At 36.1% G+C, this 20,889-nt stretch overlaps 1 protein-coding gene across 1 annotated transcript in view; it reads left to right on the top strand.

Moving 5' to 3' along the window:
- The first annotated feature begins 5,832 nt into the window (after positions 1–5,832).
- Positions 5,833–20,889, top strand: part of LOC128855507 (kinesin-like protein Klp98A) — a 28,832-nt gene continuing 13,775 nt past the window's right edge. Inside the window, exons 1-4 of the mRNA XM_054090463.1 lie at positions 5,833–6,784; positions 10,222–10,445; positions 18,424–18,737; positions 20,691–20,860. Coding sequence (XP_053946438.1) covers positions 6,738–6,784; positions 10,222–10,445; positions 18,424–18,737; positions 20,691–20,860 — 755 coding nt within the window. The 5' untranslated portion in view covers positions 5,833–6,737. The remainder of the gene's footprint in view (positions 6,785–10,221; positions 10,446–18,423; positions 18,738–20,690; positions 20,861–20,889) is intronic.

The following is a 20,889-nucleotide window of genomic DNA, read 5'->3' as shown; positions in this document are numbered from 1 at the left end:
AGAAAACAATTGCTTTACAAGCTGGACGCCCGGCTTGAAGCAATAAATAAATAAATATTTTAAAAACAAATCAATAATACTTTCATTACAAGACCCTTATCCGACCAATCTTAACATATCGATATGAGGCATGGACTCTTATAGTTGCTGACTGCGCGCTGATTGCTAGCATGGAAAGAAAAAATGTAAGAAAGTTTTTTAGCCCAATTGGAATGGATGACGGTATCTATAGAATCCGATACAACTCCGAACTAAACGATTTCACTCAGAAAGAGACAGCTTTGCGTTTTGTTAACCCTAAAACACACACCCGGGTACAAATGTATCCAGTTTCAACTTTGAAGTGTTGTAACTTTTGAACCGCTATACCTCTATACCGCTAACTTCGGATCTAGGAAGATTATTTAGTTTTGAGTTCAAATTCAAAATTTGAACCAGATCGGACCATTGGTTCAGAAGCTACAGCCTTCCAAAGACGTTATATACGTAAACACACACCCGGGATACGTTTGTACCCCAATAGTAAAAATCCTCATTATAATCAAAAAAAAACATTTTTTATATTATTTTTTTATTTGAAAAATTAAAAATATTCATTTCACACATTATATTATTGACTTTTATTACAAAAATTATAAAAATGCATCTTATATCTAAGGAAAATCATGGCAAATAGAGCAATTTGTTGATGTGACCGAATGTTCAAGACACATTGGCTTCTTACATTTGGCGCACAGCTTTCTGGTTTTTCTACGGCGTTTTTCCTCTTGTGCGTAACATAAATAGCAAGATCCGGACACAGGTTTTGGCGTGCGCGCTGCGGCAGATGTTGATGCTGCTGTTGATACCATTGATTCCAGCGGTCGGTTGAAATATGCTTCAATAGCAATTTTAGTCGAAAAATTTCGCGTCACTTGACGATTTATGGCTCTCGCTTCAATAATGGGCATACACAATGCTTCAGCCAAGCTGCGCAGGATCTGCTTACGCTTGTTGTTTGTTCTCCAAGGCAACATAGAGTTATTCAAATCGTAGACAATGTAGGCTGCAAGAGCTGTAATGTCCAACATGTTGAAGAACATCGCTAGTGGCCATCGTTTTGTTTGTCTTTGTGTTGGATATTCCGCAAACATTTGGTCCATTCGATCAACACCACCTTTGGTACGATTATAATATTCAATTATTTCAGGTTTCCCACTGTCAGCTATTTCAGCATCATTATGCATGGTCGAAAGCAAAATTACTGCTTTATTTTTTTTGGGAACATAAGAGCATAATGTCACATTATTTTTGAAGCCAAATGGCGTTGAACCAATTGTCCTGTTTTGGTTCTGCTTCATTTCTTGAGGAATATATGATTTGTTTTTGCGCAAAGTTCCAACGATCGTGAGTTTCCAGGTGAGAAGCAGTTCTGCAACTGGCAAGGTCGTAAAAAAATTGTCCATTGTAATGTTTCGGCCACTTCCTTGGTATTTGGCAGACAAATCCTTCACCACTCGTTCGCCTTGGTTCGTTTCCCTACCAGTTTCTGCTTGGCCAGTATATATTTGTCCATGCAGTGGATATGCATTTGTGGCATCGCAAATCCACCAAACCTTGACACCATATTTAGCAGGTTTTGACGGTATGTACTGCGTAAACCGTGTGCGTCCACGGTAAGGAAATAATTGTTCATCAATCGTCAAGCATGAGCTGGGCTTGTAATGTGTAGCAAGATTTTTGTTCATCATCGTCCACAACTCACTGATCGGTGCTGCTTTATCAGTTAGTAAGCGTGTTGCACGAGTGTTTTTATCGTCAAATCTTAGGAACCGCAATATCGAACAGAAACGGTTGACTCCCATTGTGGCGCGATATAAAGGATAGTTTTTGACGCTCCATAAATCTCGAACATGTTCTCCATTGCTATGGTTCGCACCAGTCATAATAAGTATGCCAAAAAATGCATACAGCTCTGTTATTGACACAGGCGTCCATGACTTAGGAGTTGTGTTTGGATGCGCATTGTTGTAAGCATTATAAGTTTCTTTTGCTAACTTATTTGTGTGGCGCATAATTATATCAGCCATTTCAACGTTCATGAAACATTTGAATGTTTGCTCTATTGACAACATTTCAGTGCATCTAGCTGGTCCAGAACGTTCTCTTATAATATTTTGTCTGAGTACCTGACGACTTACATTTGGTTCTTTCATCCACTCAGTACCATCACGTGCAACAAATTTTTCGCCACTAGCAGGTAATTCATTATTTTCTTCTACTTCTTCTTCTTCATCGTCTTCTTCATCATCCTCATAGTCCGCATAATCAAGTAATACTTCTGCGGCACTTTGCGAAACTTCAGCATCGTCATCAGCAATTTCAATGTCATTGAATTGCATTTCTTCTTCATCTTCTGAGTCAAAGTCACAAATTTCATCAAATAAAGATTATATATATGATTCTCGCTGTTCCTCAGTTAGCCTGCATAATAAAAAAAATTAGTATATGTTTACATTGTTGCTTATTTTACATTTTTTACTTTCTATATGCTGCACTTGATAAATATTCGTTTCTTCTTGAAGTCATTTCGTATCCAGTTATTTATAGTTTCAGTTATATTTATTTTCACTTATATTTTCACTTCTTACACTTTTGAGCACCAAAACAATAATGAAAATATCAACAGGCAGCATTTATAACAACACCTCGTGTGAAAACAACCCTTGCAGCTGCATATAAAATACAAAAACCAGTTATACCAGTGTATTTGCTACCTACGTAACCATACCTTACGCGACCTTTTTGCACATATCTTTTGAGCCAGGTAGAATATTTCAGTGAAATAAAAACCAAAATGTGTATTCGTTGTTACTCTACAAGTATATTATTATAAATTATATTATTTTGTTTTGCATTTATCAGGACAACAACAAAAACAAAAATCCACTGTTGCATGTCCTGACTTTATTTGACCATATCGCTGGAACCAGTAGGAATATTCGAATGAAACAAAAGACAAAATACTTGTTATATATTAAAATATACATTTCAAAAAAAAAAAAAATCATAGAAATCGGTTGAATAAGCATTAAAAAAACCGCAAAATAAGGTCCCGGGTACAAACGTATCCCGGGTGTGTTTACGTGGTAGTTTCTGGGTGTATGTTCTAGGGTTAAAGCACAGCGCATAAGATGGCTAGGGCATGCTACCTATATGCCTGCTGACTGTGGCGTGAAGAAATCCATTACAGGAAAGTTAATGGGCGTTAAGGCCAAAGGCAGACCGAGAAACCGGTGGACAGACGTAGTGGAAAACGGTCTCAAGGATTTGGGAATATGTATGTAACTGCGAAGCAAAAGCTATCTCGCCTTTAGCTGTTAAGGTGAAAAGTTTTGAAATCCTATCTTGAGTTAGGTTCCTTAAGTGGACTTTTGGAAAAAATATCAATTTACCAAACGGAATCATAACTAAACTCGAATTATACAAACATTTCACATCAGAATACACTCACGGAACGGTTTGGAATGAAATCCTAATTGTATTTAAAAACATTTTGGAAATATGTTGAAGGAAATTGAGATAGATTGTTATTTCAAAATCAAGAAAACAGAATATCGACTTTAGCTGTTTTGGTTTTTAAATATGAAATATTAATTTTTTAAGCTACTATGATACAACTTGAACTCGGTGAACCACCAAAATTAAGAAAAACATTTTTCTAATAGCGGTCGCCCCTTGGCAGGCAATGGCAAACCTCCGATTGTATTTCTGCCATGAAAAGCTCCTCATAAAAATATCTGCCGTTCGGAGTCGGCTTGAAACTGTAGGTCCCTCCATTTGTGGAACAACATCAAGACGCACACCACAAATAGGAGGAGGAGCTCGGCCAAACACCCAAAAAGGCTGTACGCGCCAATTATATGTATACATATATGATACAATTTGAATGGAATATAGGGACCACTTACCATTCTCTTCTGCCACCCGCTGTGCCCGGAATTATTTTAAATATTTGTTCAGATTACAATTATGGGAGAATCGAAGTTTTTTAGAACTTTTTTTTGATAATCACTAAATGTACTCATTAATAATATGAAAAACAAAAAGAAAAGTTTTTGCGTTTCTTGATAAAATATGCAGCCCTGGTACCCTGGTTTTATAGAAAAAAAATGTAGACTACATATTTTAATATTTTTTTCTATAATAATGCCAGTACAGTGCAAACCTTGTTGTAATGTCGTCTAGTGAAAATCTTTAAATTTATAAGTATTGGTAAGTACTAATGAGAATTTACCAACACACTTGCATACAATTTTAATTTAAAAGTGTCATACATAAATTTATTTATTTCATTTACGATAATTTTCTCAATATCCGGTTAATATTACCTTTAACCGGCAGTAACCTAATATAACCTAACCGAAGAAAGCCTTGAAATGACAATTTGATTTCGGGTTAGTTCGGTCATTGTGAATATTTTACAAAAAAAAAAAAACATTCACAAAACCCATTGTGAATACACAAAATCTTCACAACAGCTGAGTTTTGTTTACAATTTTTGTATACAATTTATCGCAAGAATAATGGATTAAAAGATTGCGCCTTCCGAAACCGCTGTGCCGTTATCTCTGCAGGTAAACAAACAAAACCAATGAAAATTACTTATTTGTGAAGAGGAAGAGTAAGCGAAATCAATAGATACTGCTAAGCACACGAAATTATACGCACACACACACACACTTTCTTTCTTACCACAACGCCATTCGCTGAGTATTTACAAAAAAAACGAACTCTTTTCTTTTTCTTTTTTTATCTGCAGATATGATGTCACAGCGAATTCGGAAGGTCGGCAAAATCGCGAAAAAGAAAGTAGCGGTTTTCGGAAGACGCCGCATTCTGTATTCTGTAAATCGTGATTTACATGCATTTTTGTCATACATACCTTGTTAAGGGGTTATATAAGTCCAAAATTTTCAAAAAATCGATTTTTTTCCGATATTTCAAAAGTATAGTATCTTAAGAACATACTGTGAAATTTTACCGGGAAATTCCCAATGTTATAACTTCTACAGCCCATTAACTAGGTAGAGAGCGGACCACGCGCACTTGTACCTCAAACTTTAAAATCATTTTTCTTGAAACGACTTTTTTCGACACGGTCTGCATGAGGTTTTTTTTAATATTCAAAAGTGTTTTCTCTATAGATTTGATTTTTGATATTTTTATTAAAAAATTTATAAACATAATTTAAGTGTGACATTTATGACGTAAAACGCATACTTGGACTGCTGGACTTATGTAACCTCTTAAATGATTGACCGAGATTCTTCTCAAACTTTTAGTACAAATGCAGGAACTTAAAGTTTGATGCGGCCTCCGAACGGCAAATGTGTTTTTTTTAGAAGTTTTTTCGTGGTGGAAGTACCACCGGTGTTTTGCTATTACCTGTGAAGCGGTTGAGTATTTAAAAAAAAAGTTTACTTTCATATCATGATTCATGTCCACAGTGGAAATTTCACCCGGTACCAAGTAAATTGTACTCGCACATGAGCACCTCGGTGACGACGGCCGCTAGAGTAACTAAATAATATTAATGACAATTTAATTATCTGGATGCATTATAGCGAATCTATAGATTTGAAACAGACAATTGGGCTGGTACAATATTGTTTAACATTCAGTTGAGTTTAACTCCGTCTGGTCCTCAGAGTTTAAAAAGAAAACCGATTAACATTAGACGAAAAAGTATTTTCAGCTGGCAGCCTTGGACTACAGAGGAATGCGATAAGCGAGAAAACAGAACACAACGTAACGAAGCAAAAAGCAAAACAAAAACGAAAAGTTGAGTAGACAGGTCGGAATTGAAGAAAGGTAAAAGCAGAGGAGCGTTAATAACATCAGCGAAGTTTGCCTTCTGGATTTATTTAAAAGAGTCGGGGGAGCAGACGCAATGAATCATTTGTGCCAAGCAAATGTTGGGAAGTTTAATAGAGGCACCGTCATCGTGTTCGTCTTCGCATTGGCTCGTTAGTTAATTTTTGGGTTGGCAATGGACGCTAGTGAAGAGCGCAGTAACGTGGCGTGTATTAAATAAAACATTAAAATCATTTTCTACTAGCTTGATTTGTTTTGCTTAATTATGTATAATGTGATTTGCTAACATTCAAATAATTTGCAAGAGTTTTTAGTGTAGTTCGAATCGATTCCTTTCATATAAAAGTCTGTGAAAAATGCCTATAGTAAAAGTGCACGTACGATGGGCAGATAAAGAGAATAAAAGTACGAAAAAAGAAACAAAAATACAATTGAAACATATACGAAACAAGTGTAATGAAATTTTGTGCATTAACATATAATTAACTAAAAACACATAGACGTACATAAATGATATAAATTTATATACATACGTAGCAAGAATGAGGGTTCGGAATCAACATGATAATCCCCAATTATGTAAATTGACTGAAAATTAGAATGTTGAAGATATTTTAAAGTCCATTCCTTATGGTATTGTTTAAACGAAAAAATTCCAAATACCGTCCCTTTTCAAAATTAGTGTGCCTTTTAAGTGAAAACAAACCGAGAACTCCAACCATCTCCTAATATCACCATACCTGCATCTTGCGAAACCTCTATGAAAATATTTATGTAGCAAATTTATACGAATTGACGCTTTGCTATACGTATTTCCCAAATACACAAAGAAACGCAAACTTGTTTGGGAAACCGAATTTAAACAACAAAACACCTCAAAGATGTCGTCACTAAAGGTTGCTGTTCGTGTTCGCCCCTTCAATACGCGGTACGTATTATCTACATACATACATACATAAGTACAATTGTAGGTATATGCAAATTTTTTATGTATGCGCATAAGTATGTTCGCGCGAACCTAAAAGCGCACCAAAGAACATGATTTGTATAGAAGTAATCCAGAAATGATAGAATTAAATTATGAAAACAATTATAAATTACCAAGATTATAAAAATATTTGGACATCTACACTCCTGACACAATAAACGCCACCAATCGATCGCTTTTTTTTAATATCTGACACTGCACCTGTGTATTTTTTCTTGATTGATAAATAAAGGTTTAAAAGCTTTTTTGTTGTGTTGCAAAAATTTCATAACGAAGAGCATCAGGTGGCGGCACCGAGTTCATATTTTATCTATGTGTATTAATTTCAGCATTTAGGTTTATAGGCAGTTTTTCATCTTAATATAGATGTATTTTAGAAATTTATAAAAAATTTGTGACTTAACGAACATTTAGAATAGTCGTGTAGGGTAATTCAATGCATTGCATACATTGCGAGATATGCTTCACTAAAGAAGTCTAGCGGAAAATATTCAAAACATTTACTGCACCTGATATTAAATATGTAAATACAAGGTGAAGTCCAAAATAAACAAGACTGGGCTCAAATAGAAACGACAGGAGCATTGTTCTGATAACTTCGAGTTTATTTATTCAAAATAGTCCCCTCTGGCCTCGATACACTGTTTTGCGGGATCTAAAAGCTTTTCGAAAGCGTGTTCCAGGTCATTGACCGGTGGGTACTCGTCTGGGGCCTTCCATTCGGGGTTTTGACGTTTAATTTCAGGTTCATATTGGAAACACCACGTTTCATCACCAGTTCCAATTTGGTCTTTCAAATGTTGAATTCTGAGCAATTTTTCGTCCTTAGTTAACTTGTGCGGAATGAAACGTAAGCCAAATGATCAGTTAAAGTGCGATAAATCGATATTTTGGAGATACTCAACTCCGATTCCATGAACTTCAACGATGATTTCGGTTCATTTTTGATAAATTTACCAACAATTTCGATGGAGTTTTCGGAGATTACTGATTTTTGGCGGCACGTATGTTCATTGTCATTTATGTCCTCACAACAATCTCTGAAACGTGTAAACCTCTCATGAACTCTGGCACGAGATAGACAATCATCGCTATAAACTGTTTTCATCAATTGAAATGTTTCGGCAAACGTTTTACCGATTTAAAACAAAATTTGATATTAGCTTTCTGTTCGAAACTCATTTTTGTACCGATGACACAAACATACCGACACTTTAGACGCAATAACTTCGCTTCCACTGAACCTCATAATGCATATTATATCGCTCCTAGTTGGAACATATAATAATAATTGAATATCGGGGCTGAAACCAATCTTCTCCAACGATTTCTGTCAGCCGCTATGTATCTGATTTGAATCCACTGGATGGTGGAAGGACTCTTGTGGGAGATTCTGAGCATCCAAACTTGACGTGGGCGACCTCTGCGTCGACTCCCTTGCTGATTCTATTAGAAAGCTATTTTGGCAACATTATCGTCTTTTCTACGAAGAGCATGCCCAATCAGATTTCATTTTCGACTTTTTATTGGAGAATTATTTGGGCAGCTTTTATTTAGTAAGCAGAAGGAGGTCCATATTGTAGATTATTTCCTGCCAAAGGATACCGAATAAAATCCTGAGGAAGTTTTTGACAAACGTTTGAAAATGTCGACTTATGTGATCAGACATAAGCCAGGTCTCGGAACCATATAGGAGAACCGATTTTACGCAGGTATTGAAGATTTTAAGCTTTGTTTTTAGTGACAGGGTACGAGATCGCCACAGTCTACTTAGCCTATGAAACGCAGTTCGTGCTTTACAAATACGAGCTGCTACATATATGGATTGTGATATGGTTACCGAGGTAGCAGAACTCATCCACATCTTCGATAATGATGGCGTTTTCGTTAAGTTTTGCAGTGGAGTCGGGAAATGTGTGAGTCATAAAGCAGATGTCGTTAGCGTATTTTAGATGTCTTAAGTTTCAGGTTGAGCTTCCGTTGCAGTCCCTCTGGAACTTCTGCATTTGTGAATTTTCTTTATCCTTTGAAATTGATAAAAAAAGAATTTTTCAAAGGTATTAAATCATGAAGTTACACATTCCTATTAATTTTCGTACTGCGATTCCCTTTGCAGAATTAATTTTTGGGCGACGCCCTTCTGAAAGAAAATATTCACATATCATTCCCGTAATAGAGAAGGCCCTTACTCATATTTTTATCATATCGAGTTCTTAATGATGTTGAGGATGAATACACTGTTCTAAACTTCATTTGCGGTTTTCTCCACGGTTGGAGTTGTATCTGGATATAACGAACTAATTAATTAATTTATATACATATGTACATATACACTTGACAAATCCAAAAGTTTTGAAAATTGAAAAATTTCTAACTTTTTATTCAGAATTTTTAGAAAAACATAAAAAAAATAATAACTGGCGTGTACACTTCTATGAGGGTGTTTGGCTGAGCTCCTCCTCCTTTTTCTGGTGTGCGTCTTTATGTTGTTCCACTGTTTTAAGCCTGCCCAAAAAGAAAAAAAAAACTCATTTTGGTGTTTCATGCACTGACGTTCGAGCCTACGCGCTTCCAAATGGTCCATTCGACTACGGCGGCCGCAGGTTTATAGCCCGTTCAATATTAGTATAAAAAAATTTAAGATCCAATTAACTCAAAACGCGCGTTGATTTTAGACAATTGTTTCTAGTTGAGGTGTTGAGCATTACCGTCCAAAAAGCTTTCCGAAGAATTGCTTTTTATGGAAAAAAATTATGAACATCGTTGAAACAAAAAATTGTCAAAAATCCATTCAATTTTTGGGCAGCTTCAAACTCAATAGGTCATAAAACTGCATATCTTGAAGTTTTCTAAAGATGCTGTTTAAAAAGTTGAACATTTTTTTGAATTTATTAAATTTTTGTGAATTTTAGCCGAATTGAATTATAAGGTCTTTGTTGTAGAATGCACTATACTTTTATCAAACAAAATTGAATAAAAAGAAAATTTATAAAAAAAAATTGAATACAACAAAAAAATTTAATTTGTATTCATCAAAACAAATTAATAAAAAAAAAATTTAATGCAAAAAAATTAATATAAAAAAAATTTTGTACAAAAAAAAAATAAACAAAAATTTAATACAAAACAAAAATTAATAAAAAAATTTAATAAAAAGAAAATAAAACAAAAAAATTTAATACAAAAAAATTAAATTTATAAAAAAAATTGAACACAAAAAAAAAATATAAAAAAAAAGAATTGAATAAAAAAAAAAATGTTAAAACTTGGTAGTCCGTCGCGGTCCTCTTATTTCAAACGCAGTTGTGTATGTACACATATACTATACATTCACATGTTTATGCCTGAAAATGACATGTTGTCGTTTTTAATTTCAGTGAAATCGATATGGATGCTCAACTTATCATGCAAATGGAGGGCAAAAAAACGCGTCTCCTGAAACCGAAACTACAATCCATCCGCGATGTTGGACGAGACAATCATCATGACTTCACATTTGACTACTCTTACTGGTCATTTGATGAGCATGACAGTCACTTTGCAACCCAAGAAGAAGTTTACAAAGATCTGGGCACCGATGTCATCGATTGCGCTTATGAAGGTAAGTTACGGCATGATGAATACTGAAAGGAACTGCATTTAATTGTTCAAATTGCATAACTTTGTAGGCAAAAGGCAAATGAACAAAATTTACAACAATCACCAACAAAAAATCGCCTTTGTTGCTCAAATAGCTGAATATAAACATACACTTTTTCTTCGACGCGCCATTTAAATCATATAAAACGAAAAAATGCACGCTTTATCATTACAATCAGTTTATTAATTTTTGTTTTTCGATTTATGTGTCCTTAATTCAGCTGATGCGCTCAAACAGTGTATGCAATGCATGCAATATCTTTACAAATCGCCTTGCGTGCTGCGATGACGAGTCGTGCGCCTAATTTTTTTGTTATTATTATAATTTTTGTGTTTTGTCTTTTTTTTTTAGTTACAATCGCAAAATCCTTAACACTTAATGCTAAGCCACCGTTTGAACTTTTTATGTCGGTGAGAGTGACATTTGGCTAGTTTCGCTAATTGCACATTGTCTGGGAGCCAATTTCTGATGAGCTCATAACCCGTTCGCAACAGCGTATCGTCATCGCAATTGTTTTCGCTATTTTTTAAACTTCTACATTCATCTGAACAAGCTGAGATTCATGCCGCTCTTTTGCTATCAAAATTTAATACGTTCGTACGTGCGTTTTTTTATTGCTGTTTTAGAGCGAGCTCTACTATTTTTGGACGAAGTGTATTTAAATAGACAACAGTTACGTTTTCGGTCCCATCGTTATTTTAACTATTCTAATGGAAAAGCTATTTCGCTGGTTAATCATGAACCCGTTCCTCCTACTAGCTAGTAAACGTTGTAGGAAGAATAAAAATGAAAAGAAAAGCTTGTACTTGAATAACCTGAAAGTGATCACCATAATAAGCATGTGACTAAGAAAATAAAAAGCGTGCGCTGTTTTCTTCTCCAGAGCAAATGCGATTTGGTTACGGGAAAGCATTTCTACACAAACATACCTATACATATATTTATAAATGATTCAATATATTGTATATGTATGTATGTGTAGGCCACACAAAATCTTCAGCCATATTCGTTATTTTTGAAACAAATGGCTAAAGTTTGGTAAAAGATGTAAGTCAAATTGGTTAACGTCATAAAAGAAAAGAAAAAATTAGGTTATCATTTTGGTAGATTAGCTTTAGATTTATTGGAGGTTTGCACTTCGACTTCATGGTATTTTGTGCCCTCTACTCATCTCAGTACCTCATCCAGCCTCAGTTCTCTTATTAAACCTAAGATAGAGCTGGGTTGGACTGAGCATATGTGCCTTTCTTCTGGCTTCAAATGGCCGAGATGTCGCAACCTTCTCTGCGCTATAGAGCTGCATTCAAGGAGAAGGTGCTTTGAAGTGTCCTGGAATAGATCACAGAAACGACAAGAGTCAGTGGATCGTATTCCGATTATGTGAGCATTCTCAGTGTATTCTTGGGGAAAGTTATGAGTTTTTAACTTCTTTTGGTTGTATAGCCCACCTTTCACAAATAAATTGATACACAAGGTGGCGCAAAATTAATCATCCAACTTGGTTTTCATGACTTTTTTACCAAATAAAAACAAAATTGTAAGGCTTTGTTTTTGAAAAACTGTTTACTAAATAAAAAAAAGCGATGGGAATCTTTATTTTGACCTTTACGCTTGCCTGTTTACATGTATACTGCAACTGTCTAGTTCACAAGTGTCAAATGACGTACGACGCCATTTGCAAAAATTATAAATCTTCCGACGGGGTGATTAATTTTGCGCCACCTTGTGTGTAAAATTTTGATTATTTTCTTTAACTGTTTCACATTCAAGTTGAGTTACACCCATTTTTAAAATAATATAGCCACCGACTCCTTCCAACCCATTATTTAAAGGACTATAAAAAAGGCGGGCAGGCCACATTTCACAATATTGCATGTTTGCTGCCGTTACTCGCAAATATGCGAATTTATTGGCATTTGGAAGACCCTTATCTACGTGCTCTTAAAAAAATTTTTGTAATTGTTTTTAATTTTCAAAACAAAATATTTTATTTATGTACAAATAAAACTATTTTTGTAATTCAGGATAATAGCAAAAATTCAATCAGCATGGAGCGATAGCGCTCGCCATTCACCGTAACGGCAACTCCTTCCAGTGCTCCAATGCTCTTTGAAATTCGCAAACAGATTTCTCTTTCTTTGTTTTTGTTTAAGTAAAATTCCTCAATTTGGATGCGTTGTTCTGGCGTTAATTGATTCATGATGACTTGCCAAACCTTAGTAAACAGAAATATCAACACAGTTAGCCATTTTCAACTGTGAAACTATACTTTGCGATATATACAAGTTGAGTGGCAATGAAGTACGGAACGCAATTTCCCACTGGCTTTTATTGACTGTATATTCGCAATTTAATTTTCTTCTAAGCTTCTGTTAAGTTAAAAGTTGTTATTTTAAAATAAATGTATATATAATATGTACATTAATTCTGTACTTAATCATTATTTTTATTTCTAAAGGCGAATAAGCACTTCAAATGTATGACAACACAAATCAGCTGGTCTGTTAGCGAATTTGTTTAAGGTGTTTGTTGTGTTCAATAGTAAAATTAACTATCACCAGCCATCAATCTAACTCAAGAGCATAAGCGAAAATTCTCTCCCAGATAGAAAGAAAAGCCAAAAGTCAACGAGAAAATGTGCAATCACTTGCAGTAAGCGGTAGAAGTAGGCGTATCAGTTCAGTTGGTTTGCAAATTTGTGTGTTGTTCATAAAATTGCCATAAATATACTTTATATATTCACGTTTTTTGTTGTTAAATTCTAAAATTTATCGTGTCTGATTATAAACTGCAACATTCGAAGCGCACAAAATTCCGTCATATGCTTTGAGATTCCAAGTTTTCTAAAATTTCCCCAGCATAAAATCAGTCTTTTTGCATCGAACTGTCTCTTTGCTCTCTAGATTTTTGCGTGATGAACAAATTTTTGCATAAATTAAAAAAAAAAATTGTAAAATTTTGTGGTATCGAACACGACTATTCTTTACAACAATAATTGAGTTCGCGATTGTTAATAATTAGAAACTATCAGCTTTTGGCGCTCACAGACGCAAAACGCTTGCAATGTAGGGGAAATTAAGAGAGGAAACTGATGAATACTTTCTTCTGGAAAAATATACAACTGGCTACAATTTATGCAAACCAGTAAATCTAATTTACAAATATAAAAGGTGAAGTCCAAAATAAACCAGACTGAGTTAATATAGAAACGACAGAAGCTTTGTTCTGATAACTTCGAGTTTATTTGTTTAAAATAGTCCCTTCTGGCCTCGATACACTGTTTTGTGCAATCTAAAAGCTTTTCGAAAGAGTGTTTCAGGTCATTGACCGGAATGTCCTTCAGGATGTCGGTACAAGCCTTTTGGATGGCCTCTACGGACGCAAAACGTTTTCCTTTCATGGCCAAAGGCAATTTTCCTAATAGGTTGAAATCACAGAGAGCCATATAAGGCGAATACGGTGAGTGATTGATGGTTAAAATGCGATTTCTAGTTAAAAATCCGTCACAAAAGTGGATCGAGGAGATGGTGCATTATCATGCAAAAAGCGCCAGTTTCCTCCTTCGCGGTATTCAGGGCGAATTCGACAAATGCGATGTAAATTTGTTACATCAAAACGTCAAGATAGAAAATTGCATTGACGGTTTGGCCCGTTGGCACGAACTTCTTGTGGGCAATTCCCTTGGAATCGTAAAAACTAATGAGCATAGACTTGATTTTTGACTTCTCCAAACACGATTTTTTGAGTGGTGGCTCAACTGGGGCCTTCCATGCGGCACTTTGACGCTTAGTTTCTGGTGCATATTGGAAACATCACTTTTCATCACCAGTTACAATGTTGTAAAGGAAGTTCTCGTCTTTACTCGCCTCTCTAATGAGGTCTTTCGAATGTTGAATTCTGAGCAATTTTTAACAATTTAACTTGTGCGAAATAAAACGTGCACAGACCTTTCGTAAGACCAAATGATCAGTTAAAACGCGATACATCGATGGTTTGCAGATAGTAAACTCCGATTCCATGAACTTCAACGATGATTTCGGTTCAACGAGATACAAATCAGCGCCATAAACTTTTTTCATCAATTCAAATGTTTCGGTAAATGTTTTACCGATTTCAAAAAAAAATTAATATTAGTTCTTTGTTTGAAACTCATTTTTGTACCGATGTCACAGACATACTGACACTTTAAACGCAATAACTTGGCTTCCACTGAACTGAATGTCACCAAACTTTCACTGGACGTCAGCTAAGGATGTAACTTCCAACGCACTAACTCATTAAAAAGATGGCGCTATCAAAAACATTTTTATGACGCCAGTCTTGTTTATTTTGGACTTCACCTTGTTCTGTATTGTATTCTTTCTATATACTTATATATCTATCTTGACTCCTTTATGCTGTTAAATACGTCCAGTTATGTGAAGACAATTATTATTACCACTGCGCACAAGAGCGCGGGTATTAAAATTAACACATCACAAAAAAGTGCCGTCAAAGATCTGCACCACCCTTGAATTACCCTATAATTATTGGAAAACGAGCCGAACAAACTTATTATCAGACCTGCTGGATCGGTAATTCGCTAAAAAATAATTCGGTAAATATTTAAAAAAGGTTGCAGAGAATCCTTTGAACTCTAGGGTGGACCATGTAAAATTTGCTTTTTGAATCGGCTTTAAAAAAAAAATATTTTTTCAAACTTTTTTTTTTATTTTGAAGATAGAACATTGTCATTTATGAATGAAAAATAATATCGTTCAAATGACTGCTACGACTGGCTTTACAGTAGGCCGTTCGATCAACCCAATTTTTAAGCACATTTTCGAGTGTTTGGGCTCCAATTTCATGAATGGAAACTTCGATTTCGAGTTTTAAATTATCAATCGTCTCTGGATGGTTCGCGTAGCATTTGTCCTTAACGGCTCCCCACAAAAAATAGTCCAACGGGCTTAAATCACAGCTCCGAGGCGGCCAATTGATATCGGAATTTCGGCTGATTATTCGGTTTTCAAAAACGGTAGCCAAAAGTTCGAGTGTAACTTTAGCAGTGTGACAAGTTGCACCGTCCTGTTGAAACCAAATGTGGTCCATGTCATCCTCTTCAATTTTTGGAAACAACCGTTGAGCATGTCACGGTAACGCTCGCCATTTACTGTAACCGCGGCTCCTCGCTCATTTTCGACCAAAAACCGCACCAAACAGTGACTCATTGTGGATGCATTTGCTTCTCTACAGTAACGTGTGGATTTTCTGAACCCCAAATCCGACAATTTTGCTTATTGACGTAGCCACCGATGTGAAAATCGGAAAAAAAAGAAGACTCACCACTTTAGAAATAGGTTTTCAATATTTCCCAATTTTGTTCAAGCGTATAGCGTCCCATTTCGTAAATGTCAAACCTTTAAGTAAATTATGAACACATTTGACATGTCATTTGAATTACCATTCTCAAAAAAATAGGTGGTTCAAAAAGCAAACGCTATATGGCCCACCCTGTACTTTAAGAAAACAAGCTCTACTAAGCCGTTCTAAAGCAAACACTCATGGGCGGGAGAGTGTGTGAATATCGAAAGGTGGTCTCCATATGAGTCCAAGCAGGCATTGTTTAGAGATCGAAATCACGCTTTAACTTCAGCTCAACGAAAAAATTTGTATCATAAAGTGCTAAATCCAAGATCTATTGGTTATGTTAGGTTACATACATATACTGATTGGCCAAAGCCACGTAGATACCATTTTGGTCCAGCGACACCAGATCAGAGTCTTACTTTAGCGAAAATATGCATGGCTCAAGATGCGCGTACTATTGGCGAATTTTCGGAATCGCTCAAGCTCCAGTTTAGGTATACATTCTAGTCTTTCAAAACTGAGAGCACCCAGGTGACATAGTCTAGTCTTCGAGAGAGACAGACAGCAGCGTAGGAGATGATCCATGATTTCTTTTGTATCGGCTCATTACATAAATTTAGCTCGTAAGCACGCATCGCAACTAGGCAGCGTCCTGTTAGTATACCAAGTTCCACAGTTCCTTCTATCGAACGACATAACCAATTTAGTATACTTATCATCATATTCGCGTTTACATGGTTCTAGCAACTTGCCAATGGGTAAACTAGGCAATCTGCCTTTCACCTTTAACAACGAGTGCTCCTCTAGTTCTTTTTGAATTCTGTGTAGTAGCTTAATTACCTGACTTATTTGCTCCCCTGTAAGTCTCGCGTCTTCCTTTGCTATTTCGTCTATTATCTCATTTCTCTCTATGCCTTTATGCCATGGAACCAATTAGACAGAAAGCCTGCGATTACGAGCAAGCTAGTTAATTGCTTCCTTGGACATTTTTGGGATGACAGCTGGGAGTAGGCAGCTTACATGACTTTAGATGCTTAATTCCGCACAATATATGCCAGCGCCAACTTTCTATTCCATTTTTGATCTATCGGTAAATATACTATGATTAGAAAATACCTGGAATGTTTAAATAAAACAAAACAGAGTTAAATTTCAGGCAAATGTATTTTATCTTCCTCAAAATATGACCCATCTGAAGCAACACACATGTGCTAATGTTTAACCTAGTCCTCCGTGCACCCCTGGTAGGCCAATGAAGGGATGGCCTTGAGCTCCTTCGTCGTATTATCTTTGGTCTCCTCTATCGACTGAAATCTCCTTCCACGAAGTGGTAACTTCAACTGGGAAATAAAAAGAAGTCGCACGGGGCCATATCAGGTGAATACGGTGCTTGCACGATGGTATTTACTCGGTGTTAGTTAAAAAAATCCATCACAATTTGGGCTCGGTGCGAGGGCGCGTTATGATCATGCAAAATCCAAGAATTGTTTGCCCACATTTCCGGCCGGCCAGGCAGACACCAATGATCCGATGGCGCTAAAAAGTGACAGATCTGTGTCTTACAGTCCACGCATGTTCCCACGTGCGCGGTTCGTTTAAACTAAACATTCCCGGTACTATTTGATCATAGTTATTGATGGTGCTACTTCTCGGAACTAAGCCTTTGCGCTATCTATCGTCTTCGATAACGGTCTTTAGCGATTTTCCAAAACTCGACACTTTAACCATATACTCGTAGTCTGAAGTAACCGTGGCATTCCCAATAATAGAGCTGTGCGCAAAGCTTCCAGAGGTAAGCTGATCGGTTGTTGGTAGCCTCACAGCTGAGTTTGCATTCCAATTTTTCGCATTGAGATCAATCGGTGTTAGATTGAGGATATGCTCAAGAGCTGCTGTTGTCGTTGTTTATCGTCTTCAAAAAAAAAAAAAAAATCAAACCAAAATAATAATTTGCTCTGCTTAGTCCACAACTGCATATTAAAAAAAGCGAAGCATTTTTATAATTCGAATAAACTTTAACTTAGTAATTTAACTTTAACTTTGATTTATATTAATTTATTTATAACAATTTTTGCAAATCAATCTCTTTTCTTTAGTAATTCCATTTGTTAAAATATTTATATTGAAAACTTTCGCTCGGCACCGTGTGCGCAGAAATATATTTTATTATAATATTTGGCTATGAGATAATGTGCATATGTATGTGTGTGTGTATGTAGTGCGTATTGTATTCAGTGCGTTGTTTTAAGCACCACAATGCCAGCGCACTTTCGCTGGCCCAGTTGAGGCTTATCTTACGAATATTTTAAGTGCATACAAAAAATGTACGCTTGCCTAGAGCTTAAGCCAAAATACGCACTGAGGTGGGTGAGGATGTTCCGCTATCGTGGTTGCACTTCGAATGCATTGTTCATTGCTGCATAGACTTATTCAATCGAATTTTCGCAGAAAACTACTTAAACAAAAGAGTTATGAATACATTTATCTTTTCTTTATGAAAGCAAACAACCAAATTTCTCCAGTTATTTATGGAATTATTTCTATTAAAAAGATAAAAAATATTCTTAATTGCAATATTTATATTTTACAGGCTACAATGCATGTGTTTTTGCCTATGGCCAAACTGGTTCGGGCAAAACGTTCACAATGATGGGCACGTCTGATAATCCGGGCTTGATACCGCGCATATGTCAAGAGTTGTTTGCGCGCATGCGTGTCGGCCAGGAGTCGGGTACAGGCTATAAGACACATGCCAGCTACTTGGAGATTTATAATGAACGTGTCAAGGATCTACTCGGACCGCATAACGTGGGACATGGGTTGCGCGTACGTGAACATCGCACTTTGGGGCCGTACGTCGAAAATCTCTCTCAACATGCGGTTTCGAATTTCGAAGAAATTCAGGTAATGATGAATATGTATATTACATACAAATGTAATTGTTAAATCTACTTTTTAAGGAAAATTCGCTTGGGAGGTAATAAATTATGCTCGCAAATCGTTTTAAACACTGGCTTGTGAGTTAAAATAAAAGATTTTCAGCTGACTACACGGTGCCGAACAAATCTGCATGTAAAACATATCTACATACCTTTTAAGCTAAGAGCACATACTAGGTTGCTCAATAAGTTTTGCGGTTTGATAAGAAAACACAATTTTATGGTTTGAAATAAACTTTAGTATTCGGTATAGTCTCCCTGAACATCAATGCTTTTGTTCCAATTTATGAATTCCACCCCTGAAGTGAGAATCTAGAAGGGCAGCAAAATACGCTTCCTCAGTTGTTATGATCTCATTATTTGATGAAAAGCGCTTTCAACGCATGCAGTTTTTTAGGCCTGGAAACAGATGGAAGTCGGTAGGGTCCAAATGGTGAATATCGGTGAATACGGTGGTTGCTCCAATAATTCGAACTTTAATTAATGGATTTTAGTCAGTGTCAAAATGCTCTTGTGACACGGTGCATTGTCCTGATGAAAAATAATTTTTTTCTTTTGCAAAGTTAGTTTAGTTTTTTTCCATGCATTTTTTCCTTCAACTGGTCTAAAAGGTTACAATAATATTCAGAATTTAATTTTTTACTAGTTTGCCAGTAATCCACAAATAAAATGTCTTTCTCATCATAACGAAACTGATGATTGCACCTTCTTGGCCGATTTCTCGACGCGAACTCGTTTCGGAGCCGAAGAACCAGGTTCACACCACTCTTTATCCGGTTTGATTTAGGCTCATGGTGATAGACCCATAGTGCTATCCATAGTGATAAATCGATGCCCAAAATCCACTTTATCCTTTCGGAAATGTTCTAAATGTTGCTGAGAAAGCAACAGCAATGCATTCCATTGTTAGCGAATGCGGCACCCATTATGCACACAGCTTTCTGAAACCCAATTCTTCGATATTGCTTACACTGCCTGATGAGATGCCCATTGAGATGCTTAAATCTTTTTCAGTCACTTGACGATTTTCCACTACGATTTCGTGTATTTTTTCTACGATTTCTGGCGTTGCTGCAGTTTTTGGACGTTCTTGACGTTTACTGTCTTCAAGGTTTGCACGATCACGTTTAAATTCCATTTTTTTACCGTACTAATTGATGGCGAAAAGTCCTTATACACTTTCAACATTCATTCATAGATTTCCTTTGCTTTTAAACCCTCCAAAATTAAAAATTCAATCACTGCGGGATACTTGATTTTTTCCGTTGTCGAAAATAATGTGACACGTCGATACTAAATGATTTTTAAGCAAAGAACGGAGTGACATATTGAAATGACACTTCCCATATGTTCATATCAAGGCGAATCTATTAAAGGTGGTATCAGTAAATCAGCTGATTTATTTTTTTTCTTTCGTCATGCCCATGTAGCTGTCAGCCCAGAGTGAATTCATTCTTTGGTTTCTACTTTGCCAATACTTTTCTTTGACAATCAAACGTACACAATATTTTTGTTGGCCTAGTGCCATGAATTTGCCTTGGTTCATATGAAGAGTCTGCCAACATAACAAAGAAAATGTAGGCTAGTAGCAACCCCCTCTCTTATCGAACCGCAAAATTTATTGAACAACCTAGTATGTAATATACATATGTACATTTATTGGTTGATTACTAATAATTCATAATTTGATTTCATCTGGTGCGCATTAATCGCTGCAATAAAAAAGAAATGTCCGCCAAAAGTGAATAGAAATGCCACAGAGGGATATCTTCCTCACCTTAGAGCGAAAGCGAACCTTTTCTGGCTCGTCAGTAGCTTCAATACTCGCCAGTTTTACTTTCAATTCGCTTTCTTCAATCCTGTTTTTTCTACCTTTCTTTAATTAATTTTATTTTTATTTTTGTCGTTACTCTCCTAGGAATGTATTGCGCGTGGAAATATTCAACGGACCACAGCCAGCACGAACATGAACGATACCAGCAGTCGCAGTCATGCCATTTTCACGATAACTTTTGTCCAAGCTGTGTTTATGAATGACATGCCAAGTGAAACCGTTTCCAAAATCCATTTGGTGGACTTGGCAGGAAGGTAACTACTCTGACTTTTTATGAGACTAA

Source organism: Anastrepha ludens, chromosome 2 (assembly GCF_028408465.1).
Source record: "Anastrepha ludens isolate Willacy chromosome 2, idAnaLude1.1, whole genome shotgun sequence".
Taxonomy (NCBI): domain Eukaryota; kingdom Metazoa; phylum Arthropoda; class Insecta; order Diptera; family Tephritidae; genus Anastrepha; species Anastrepha ludens.
The sequence above is the reverse complement of the archived record's forward strand: the minus strand, read 5'-3'. Positions and strand labels throughout refer to the sequence as shown.